At 35.1% G+C, this 11,240-nt stretch overlaps 1 protein-coding gene across 1 annotated transcript; it reads left to right on the forward strand.

The window, feature by feature from the left end:
- Positions 1-8,437: 8,437 nt before the first annotated feature.
- On the forward strand, positions 8,438-10,974 carry LOC137746931 (uncharacterized). Its single transcript, XM_068486943.1, has 3 exons — positions 8,438-8,514; positions 8,880-8,994; positions 10,577-10,974. The coding sequence occupies exons 2-3, from the start codon at positions 8,916-8,918 to the stop codon at positions 10,789-10,791; spliced, it is 294 nt and encodes a 97-aa protein (XP_068343044.1). The 5' UTR covers positions 8,438-8,514; positions 8,880-8,915; the 3' UTR covers positions 10,792-10,974.
- Positions 10,975-11,240: the final 266 nt, after the last annotated feature.

Consider the following 11,240-nt stretch of genomic DNA (forward strand, 5'->3'; position numbering starts at 1 on the left):
CTCCGCTATTATAATCCACCTCACACATCTCCTATCAAGTGTTTTTTGATTGAAAGTGTAAGTGACAACCGGACCTCTCATCCTCGCTTGTGTCAATGTAGGTTACTTCGGATCCACATTCTCAAAGAGACTAGAACCCGGGCATTTCCTCAAATGCTTAAGAATTCCCGTAGTCCTATGAATTATAGGGTGTGTTGGTACTAAGAGTTTGCAATGCTTGCATTCAGCCATGAAAGATTTCTCCCCATTATTATCAGTGATCGTTACCCTCTTAGCATCATTCCACGCCGGACTTGGACCCTTTCTTTTATTGCCCTTTTTCCGAGGAGGACCCTTCCATTGTTTCACTTCTTCTTCTTCTTCTTCTACTTCCTCTTCCCCTTCTTCCCCATCTTCTTATATTTGTTCTAATGCAATATCCTCCCCCCATATCCGGATCATCATCCCAACAATCTTCATAATAATCATTATGCAAATAATCTTGAGGTGAGGGAGTGCCTAGTTGAAGGGTACCACTAGGTTGGGTTTGTTTTCGTTTTCCTAATACCAAGACCATAGGTGTACTAGATTGGCTACTAGACCCGTCCATCCTAACAAATAAAATAACAATGCACATTAATATATCACGACCACGGTTTAGCATATATCCAAATTTCAATAAATAAATAAAATAAATGGTTAAAAAATCTGAGCATTCAACATAGAAAATATATGGTTGTGAGAAAAATAACTCAAAATATATAACAGAAATCAAAAGAAATCTGCCTATTCAATACTTTCATGGCATCTGCCCAATCTGCCAATTTGACATAGTTTCATACTTTCATAGCATCTGCCTATTCAAAAGCAATATGCCAATCTGTTTGTGCACAATAACATTCAACATAGAAATATATTCCAAGCAAATATATTTAAAAAATTTGCCAATCATGTTTTGTTTCTACTAATCTGTGCACAAATATGCCAAAAGGCCTAGTTAAGTATCTACCTATAAGTATCTGCCTAGAATATGCCAATCTGTGCACAGAATTACAAAACTTGATTTGCTATCAAACATTAAAGCAAGACCATGTATCTATGATTCTATAGCCAAAACAAAAATATTACCTGACGCAACGTGTGACTAATTTGAAGTTTGAACAGGTGGAATGATTAACTCCTCAGTTGCTACAGCAGTGCTAAACCTGCTAACACTACCAGGAAAAATGTTAAGATGTGAAAGGTTAGCAGGTGAAGGCATCGTGGGACAGTATACAATACATTCACATTTGATTTCTTTTGATTTTGTATTACATACTGGTAAGATATCGTTGAATTACAAACTCAAAATAAGATATAAAAAGTAGAAAAAAAATATCTATATTTATTTCCGTACTCAGAAATACGGTCAAACGAATTATGATCTTGTCTCAACTTGGAAGATTGAGTCATTGACCACTAAAATATGGTCAGAGTTGTTTGCTAAACATTTATACTTGATTTCAATTGATATAAACAATTACTGATTTGCAAAGTTATCCACTTGAAACTCTTACATGGCTGGCTGTTAATTTATTTACCAACCCTTCTAAATTTCCCTTTCCTAAGTTTCTCTTGTTTGCCCCCCCCCCTCCCCAAAAAAAAAAAAAGTTGACTTCTATTATAAAAGGGGCTTCTCATTGGAGTTGCATCTTTTACCTTGTTTTCCAAGTTTTAACATGCAAGGATAGTTTATTAACTTATTTGCTCAATATGGTGAAATTTTATGATTCAAATATGAATGCCTGCATGTAGATGGAATGTACCTAAAAGAAGTTGATCGGGTCCTCAGACCTGGTGGACATTGGATATTGTCTAGACCTCCAATTAATTGGAAGACCTACTACAAAACGTGGAAACGGTCTAAGGAGGACGTGCAGGCTAATCAAAAATAGATTGAAGCACTGGCTGAAAGTCTTTGCTGGGATAAAAAGTATGAGAAAAGAGATATGGCTATCTGGAAGAAAAAAATAAATACAAAATCCTGCAAAAGAAAGTTTATCGATGTATGCCAGACAGAGGATGCTGATGATGTCTGGTGAGGCTCTGGGCACTATGGTTTCCCTTTATTACTTTGGTATTTTCACAACTCATTGTTTTTAGACTTGTTTAATTGTTTTACATCTTCCCTATTGAAGTATAAAGATAATCTTATGGTCATCATAAGTCTACCCCCTCTAAATTTGAGGTTTGGTAGAACTTCCTGAAATGAGACAGACTCATTTAGGGGAAAGAGTCACAAATCTTTGCAGCAAATGGCAGGATAATGCATGAAAAACATTTTTGACAATCTCAAATTACATGATATTGAGTAACTTTCATCCAGCAATTTGGTTTACTTATCTAGAAAAATGCTAAATAGAACACAAGTTTTATAAGCAGAAGTAGTTGAATTGGCATGCTGCATATATCCAACATTCCCAATCCTATGTAAGCATGCTCTACTGCTATGCAGGTTCTGCACTGTTTGTGTTGGTTTGCTAGTTCAATATTAGGCTTTTAACTGAAATTCATTGATATAAGCAGGATACCCACCTCTAAAACGCGTTTAACTAGATCAAGAGAACCTTCCCACATGGGTGCCGCAGCGCATCATCAATAAAAGAAACCAAATACGACCCGCCAAAACCAAATACATACACAACTAAAGCGCCAAATACACAACCAAATACAACCTGCACTTTAATCCCTACAACCCGCCAAAACCAAATACATAGCATCACACATGGGTGTCGCAGCACATCATCAATAAAAGAAACGATTTTTGAAAAAGAATACGATAAACTCAATCAAACATCATTTTAATTATTGAATGACTACTAACAAACAGATGAAGATGGAAGAAATGTATAAGTTATTAACACACAAAAAAAAAAAAATGCCAAACGGCATAAATTAATTACCTAATTTGGGTGAGAGTGAAACTCGGACTCAGTGCTAGATTGAGAGTTCTGTCTGTGAGGGAAGATCGCCCGAGAGAGAGAGATCGCAAGAGTCGAAGCCGATTCGTGAAGGAAGGCTGGAGAGTTCTGTCCTTAATGCTTTGGTGTGGCGGTGGCTGGGTGGTGATTCGTGAAGGAAGGCTGGGTCGCTGGAGAGTCAGAGACAATTCGAAGGAAGGCAGGCTGGGTGGTGGCTAGGTGGTGATTCTGGTGAAGGAAGGCTAGCAGTGGCTGCGCTTCAAGCTCAATGGAATTGGAATCAATGGAACGGAAGTGAAATGGTGGATCCGACCTAAAAACAAATGAACGACACATATTAAATTTAAAACGATGAACGGTTGAAATAATTCTCTTATAATTAAAAAATAATATATATATATAATATTTATTTCGGTTCGGTATTGGAATACCGAAAAAATGGAGATGCAAAACCGAATCCCGTACCAAAAATTTTGGTTTGGTTCGTGATGACATACCGAAAATTTCGAGAATTTTTGTTTGGGATCGGGATTTTTTCGGTTTGGTTTGGGATTTTTGGGATTTTTTTCCAGCCCTAAGAAGGAGAGATGGAGAGAGAGAATGTGAGGGGAGTGGGATGTTTTTGTTTTTGGTTTTTTTTTTTCAATATTGGAGGTATTTTAACATCACCTGTAGGTGAGGCTTCAATAAAAAAAAAAGTAAAATTTGGACCTGTGAAATTACATTATTGCCCATCAATTTTTTTTTTGTGTGTGATAGAAGACTAATTTGTCTTTTCACTCTCTTTTGGTTGACAACGAAGGTTTTATTAGTTAGTATAGATTATTAAGGGGAGAGGGTGGAGTTCGAAACTATTATAATAATTTAGGAAATTTAACGAAAAGCTCTCAGTACTGTTCACTTTAACGAAAAACCACATTTTTACATTAAAAGGTCAATCCTAGTATTATTCACTTTACACTTTATTCTGTCCTTATCGTTAAAAGTCAAAGTTTTCAAGCCATTTTCAATAATTTTTCTTAATAATTTAGGAGTGGGGAAGTTTTGAATTCGAAACGCATCGGTGGAAACTCAATCTTATCTACTAGGATATTAGACCACATGCAAAAGAATTCTTTTTGACAAACTATAGGATAATTTACATTGAACTATTGAGATTGCAAGGGCGAATACTTTTAACCAACTGAATTACAAGCTACTTGCAAATTAAGAGAAACGAAAAAGAAAATTAGAGAAATAAACTTCCATTGTTGCAATTTGAATCTTTACTTTATGGAAACAAATAGTATTTCTGATGCCATTTTTCCTACTTCTGTAGCTATAGGTATGCACTTTTACCTTTATGGGTAGCGGGTTCCATTGATTAATAACTGATGTGCTTATGAGCTATTAGGCATAAGGAATGGAACACATCCTAGCGACTTACTATTCAAGGTGGTATATAACCTTAGATTCAAGGTTGTACAAACACTACCATTTACGACTTAATATTAATTAAATTGGACAATCAAATTTTCTAGGTTTGGATAAAAAGGAAGTTTCTTTGAGCTTAAATTTTAGGTTCGAATCTCATGGATGACGAATTCGATATCAAATTAGGCTGCTCATTGTGTGGCTGAGCTAAACTCCTCCTCCCTTAATGTAAAAATATCGATGTAATAAAAAAATCTACTTGTTTATTTCATTCAAAGGTCACACGACTCACACTATAAGCTTGGCAACCAAACTTCTTTTTTCCATTATTTTCCACTGGACACAAGATGAGTGGACGACCCAACATCAATATTTGTTGGGCTAAAAGTTTGACATTTATGAAAATTAAATTTGAGTCCAAACAAATTAGGAAATGCATTAATAAACTTTTCCGTTAACTGATAGATTAGGGATATATCAAGGCCACTTTATAGCAAAACACAAGTGATGGATTGTCTTGATGATTAATGTAAGATATCGCTTATAATTTAAAAAGGAAGATCAAATAATGTATGACCAAGTTTTAGAAGCCTAAGTATGAGTCAAACTATAAATTCATACGGTCTCATACCAAAATCGTCAATGACAATTTGTTCAGGCATTAGGCAACCGTATGTGTTTCAAAGTGTAAATTTTACATTTTCTTTGAAGAAAGTATTAATATCCCATAAAAATGCCATACACATTGTTGGAGGAAGTGACGCACGAGAGGTAATATGTGCGCTCTAGATGCCCAAGAAGTTGATCAAGTTGTTCTACTACTGTTGGAGTTTTGTTCTTTTTAGTAGTTTTTGAACGAGTGTGATTAATAGGATTTATACTTATATGTAGTTTGAGTTTTGTCTCCAATTTTATACTTACAACATACGTTTAATGTATTGTTATCACACTCATGAGTTTAATATATTGGTATCACTCATGAGTGCCCACTAGTATGAGTTCAATATGTTGACACTACACTCATGAGTTAATATATTGAACTCATGATTGGTATCACACTTGAATTTTTAGGCCCACTCTAGCAAATTTGATTCCCATACGAGTTCAATACAGATTCTTTAAGGGAATGGATCCTTATTTTTTTTTTTTAAAGTAATGGGGATTAATTGAAAGTCCCACACCACATCGAACTTTAACGTTCTGAACCATCTATTTTTCAAGTTGCACCTCATAGATCATCCTTGCACACTATTAGCCAAATCAGAAATATGTGAGACATCTAATTTGAGTTTAAAGAGATTGATGAACACTATGTTCTAAGAAACATTGAAATTTGATCGTGACAATTAAATGGCAAATGGTTTTAGATTGAATTGAATTTTTGTATAAATGGTCTATAAATCGAGACTTACAAAATATGTGATTCGGATCGTTAAAGTCTGATGTAGAATGGATCTCACGACTATTCTCATTGTTTTTCAAAAAATGAAAATCTCTTCTCTTAAAGGGCATGGAGTTTTACTATATTGAGATAACACTCACTTTCTTTAACAAACTGTAAGGGCTTTAGGATATCTCCAGTGCAAAAATGTAAAACTGGATATGCAATTGAATCTTTTGCATCTCCGGTTTCATCTTTATAAGAATATTTTGAAATGTAAAACTATTTTGTTCTAGTGATGAGTTGTAAAATTTTGAAATGTTAAATTTGTATTTTTATCTGAAAAGTTTAATGTAGCTCGTTAGAATAAAGATAAATGATTCTTAGCCATTTAATAACTAGAGTGACAAACTTTAAAGAAGATGTCAAAACTGCCACATAGATATACAAAAGCAAAAAAAGCATGTAAAACTCTATCCAACTGAGTCCTTAATTTCTCACGTGGAAGCGAGTCAATTAAAGGCAAAGTTGTCTTTTACCAAATTGATGTAATGATTGTTTACCAAAAAAAAAAAAAATTGATTTAATGATTTTTTAATAGGTGTGATGCAATTTATAATAAATGTTATTATGTGTTCCAAATTCCAATTATTTGATTGGTTGTCTCAATAATTAGAGCCCCAAAGAGATGAAATAAATTATAGAATGACAATTTTATTTAACATATTGGGTGGAGCAAAAAATTGTATAAAACGTTAAATTGTCACATAGGCCATCAAATATTATTTTGATGTTTTATATTTGATATTTTCTTTAGAAATGCTCTAACCGAGACTTAGTCGCGGTCCCCACAAAAATATTTTAATTAATTACGCATATGCTGGGGTGGTGCTCAATCATCCAATGAACCTCCTTTTCTGGAGTTCAAATATTCTGAGCCCATTTTGTGTGTGGCCTCTTTGTGATTTTTATTATTGATTGACACGTTTTTCGTTAAATTGTTAGATACTTGTCAATTAATAATAAATGTCACACACAAAATTAGTGCTGTAATTTTGAGATGGGAGAAAAAAAATGCAAAATATGAGATTTTTTTTTTTTTTTTTTTTTTTGCGTTTTCTAGTGGGTTGCACATTCCCAAATTCTGGCCCACTACGATTAAAATTAGTTTTTAAGTTGTAAATTTATCATTCCAAGATAATTTATATCTCCCATTGGAAATGCTCTTATGTCATGTGCTAGTTAACAATTCTCATGTGAATAGCTTATAACAATTTTAACAAAAACTATCAAGTTTAACTCATTAACTCATTCTATTTGTATGTTCTAAAAAACGGATCAGACGATCGACGTTGCTCCTAAACACTTGGCAGCAAAGCAACGCACGACGAACCCAAAACCGTTTTGGAAGTCGGCAAGGCTATTAGGCGGCCTCTTGGGCGAGTTAGGTGTCCATTGGGCGTTTTAAGTAGACACTGCTAGCTTTAATTGAAAAAAGAGGTTTTTTTTTTTTAACAAAAAGTGGGGGACTTTGGTTTCAAGTCGGGTCCATTTTGTTTTAAAACTAGGCCCACCATTCTTTTAGATAACACGTAAGCTTAGACTCAAGCGGATCCTCAAGGATCTTATAGATCATTTAATCACGTATGTTCATCGTATATTGTGAGGTCAAAAATTATTGTAAATTTTTTATTTAAAATTAAATATAAATAGTACCTGACAAAAACTGACCGAACGATATACGATAAACGAATATGATTGGAAGATCCCCGGATCCTCACAAAATGGATCCGGCAAGGATCCTTTCTCGGCTTAGACAACCTTGCAAAACGAATAAAAAGAGTCATCAAATTTTACACATATATTCAATACATACATATATATATATATATATATATATATATATATATATATATATATTTAATTACAAATTTAAAAACCCATCTAAGCCCCTAAGCATTAGGCTCCTACTTGCCGCCCAAGCTGCCCCTGTACTTTTTAGGACTTTCTTTGTATTGAGCCACAATTTGTGGGCAAGGCATAAACATTTATAACTTTTTCCCCTTTGCACATGACCCACAACCTACCTTCGCCAATCTCGAAAATTGTCATTGTTGCCAGATAATTTTAATTTGTTGTTCAAAAGTGAAATAAAGAAATAGTAATAGGTGCAACTTTTTCATCTTCAATTATATTAGTATTGTGAATTTTAGTTTATACATGTATTAGAGAATTCATGAGAAAATTCACCACTTAACATGTTTTTCTAAAGTCATTGTTCGACAGTGATTTTAAGACTGAAAAATTTGGCTGGCCAGTTGCTGAAAAAAGTTGGCTGCTCGAAAAAAGTAATTGAATTGAGTTGACAATCATGTAATTAATGGAATAAGATCCTCTCCGGATCCTCTTTGTGGTAATCCAAATGATCAATCAATCGTGTCCATTCATCATACATCATGCGGTTAGAAATTATTTTAAATTGAATATAAATAGTACCTAATGAAAAATGATTGCACGATATACGATGAATGAATACGATTGATTGATTCCTGAATTCCCACAAAGAGGATTCGGAGGAATCCTTGTCCGTAATTAATTTTGAACGAAATGTAATCGGGTTTAAAATTTTAATCCAGGCCCAACCCAAAATGTAATCGGGCTTAAAAATTTGAAGCCCGCCTTTGACCGGGTTTCTTAACTGACCTTCTCCTTCAACGCCAGCATTCTCGAATACTCGACGCACGGCGGCTGATAAGTGTAGGTTTTCGCCATTTCTACCAGGTAAAAATTCCACCTCCTCCCTTACATTTATTCAGTGAGTCGATCTTCCTTTCTTTTTCTCTTTCTTTATCATTGAATTATTAAATCTCAAATTTTAGTTAAATTATCAATAAATGTTGTTTTTCATCGCGACAGAGTATGCTTGATCGGAACTCAAAAATTGCATTTCTGGATCAGATTATTTGTTGATGTTAGAAATAATTATAGATCCGTGGTTTTTTTATTTTTTTATTTAATCAGGTCAAGAATTATGAACTGAATCTGATTAGATTATTTTCAGTTCTTAAGAATTTTTCTAATTTCTTCGGTAATCTGTGTGTTCAATTTTTTTTCATGATTCAAACGAGTTTTCTTTGGTGGTTAAGGTGGTAAGAGGCAAGAGCTTGTTCTTTCTTACGATCATGAGCATGAGCATGTACGGAGGGATGCGGACCTACGCAAAGTTGTTGAGGGCTTCTGAAGCTTCTCTATTGAAATCAGGTTATTTTGATGCCGTCTGTCGCTTATTTTATTTGATGTTGATGCATATTATGTAATAGTCAGGTGGATGCACAATGTGAGTCCCGGATGTAACTTTTGAGTGGTCAATAGGATTGAACGGTTTAAGCCCGGTGATTCAAACTTGATGAAAATTAGGAATTGTGTCTGGACTACAATGTTATTTACTTTTTTTCTCCATTCAGGGATTGTTTCGAATGTTATTAGGCATAAATCATGGCATTCAGGTTTTCTCCATTGCAGATGGACTGGTTATGGATAAAAACATAATCCATTACCTGTTTGATTCTCGCCAGCTCCGTTTGAAAGAATAGTAAAACTAGTACACATCCACTTTTCACCCCGTGCTGCTTGTAGTTTAGAGCTTTCCCCTCCTTCAGGCTTGTCCTTGTTCCTGTTTCCCTCATTGCCTTTTAGAGAACTGAGTGAATTTCCACTGATGGCACTCGTGTTGTCACGTGGGCGCAGAGAAACCTCGAAGTTATTCCTTTCTTTTCTCACTTGTAAGAAGGTGTTACCATTTCTCCTCTTATGTAAAAGAGAGGTCTTATACATATCTCTATTCCACCATGGTTAGGTGCTTTTATAAATTACTTTTGGCCATTCCAAATGGGTTCTTGCTTGAGAAATTGTGTTCAACGGCTCAATTTCACCCGGCTAATAATGATTATGGGGCAGCCTCAAGGTCTTACATGTTATAATTCAGGGAACCGCCCCAAATTTATTTTTTTCCACCAAGTACCACTGTACCAACCACTCACTGTTTGCTGGAGTATAGTTTCTTAGGTACTGGCTCAATTTTTGGCACGAGACATTTACAGGTTTTACTTTTAAATGTGAGGGGAAATAGGAGAAACTTTACGATAGGGATCCCGCTCCATGTAGTCAATATGTTATCCATATTATTGATATCATGTCGATATCGTGTTGATATGGATGTCAATGTGGTGTCTATATGGATGTCGGTGTATTGTCCATATGGATGGCTATCAATATATTGTGAGTATCCCACTCCACTGTTCATTGAGTGGGATTCCTCTTGAGAAGAGGCTCCTGGTTAAATTTATAACCTAGTAACCTACACCGAGAGATCTATTGGTAAAGGTAATGGTGCCATCTTGTGTTGTGTGGTACTAAGAGTAAGGGCAAATCGTTGCATGCTCCAAATTCCAAATTACTGGCCTATAAACCAAACTTATTTAACTGTCTATGTATGAGACCATCATTGCCATTGGTATTTTCTGGTGTTTTCGTGCATCTGATATAGTTGGTCAATAAAATTCAATTAATTTGAACTGATTTTTTTAATCGAGTTTGATATGCTCATGTGCTTCTAGAGTTAAGTACTGAGTGATTTCACGCAGTGACACTAAATCTCTCTCTCTCATCTAGAAGTTCATGCCTTTACATGTGTAAATCCCCAGCAATCCATCCGTAGTGGAGAATGAATGGATGCCTTATATGTTTATAACTTAGCTGAGGTATTGATTTGTTTGAGTTTAATGCGGAACGTTGTTTCATTGTATGTACTAAGTAGAACTAGTGGCTACTGTGCTTTTACCAGGAACTAGAGGGTTCCACTCAACTGGAGTGAAGAGAATGAGTGATCACGGCCACGATGAACCAGCCTACATGCATGCCAAACACATGTATAACTTGGACCAGATGAAAAACCAGAAGTTGCAGGTGAGCCTTGGAGTGCTTGCTGCCTTCAGCATTGGCGTGGGTGTTCCGATTTGGGCTGTCAATTTCCAACAGAAGAAGACATCCTCTGGTTGAGATGGACAAATGCAGGAATAAGAGACGCAAAACAGTGCAGTCCGGACATTCTCTTGGATCCATTTGTCATTTACTTCTCTTGTTAAAAGTAAGTGGTGCATTTGTTTGATAAATTTTATGTTAACCTATGATCGTGGCACATAAGAATCAGATTTGAGCGTTAAAGTTTCCGTTTTCCCTTTCGGTTCAGTTCTTTCGCAGCTTTAAGCAATGGCAGTTAAGCAGACAATAAAAGGAAATCCCGAATTTTGGATGCCAAATGATATGACCTTGGGCTATTTGTATTTTTACCCCTTTCTAATAATCTTTTACGTGAGTTTTATCTATTTTTATTAAAAAAAAAAATGAAGGGAATTGTAACGAAAACTCAGAAATAGCCGTTATGCACTACGCGATCGAGAAGAAATGTATGTTGATTAGTATGGAGTGTTAATAACTTCAACTTAAAA

The sequence above is a fragment of the Pyrus communis genome, chromosome 1 (assembly GCF_963583255.1).
Source record: "Pyrus communis chromosome 1, drPyrComm1.1, whole genome shotgun sequence".
NCBI lineage: Eukaryota > Viridiplantae > Streptophyta > Magnoliopsida > Rosales > Rosaceae > Pyrus > Pyrus communis.

Excerpts from the sequence above, each read along its gene's own strand:
- LOC137746931 (XM_068486943.1), top strand. The coding sequence starts at position 8,916 with ATGAGCATGAGCATGTACGGAGGGATGCGGACCTACGCAAAGTTGTTG. Across the intron at positions 8,995-10,576 it reads AGCTTCTCTATTGAAATCAG|GAACTAGAGGGTTCCACTCA; the intron begins GTTATTTTGATG and ends TGCTTTTACCAG.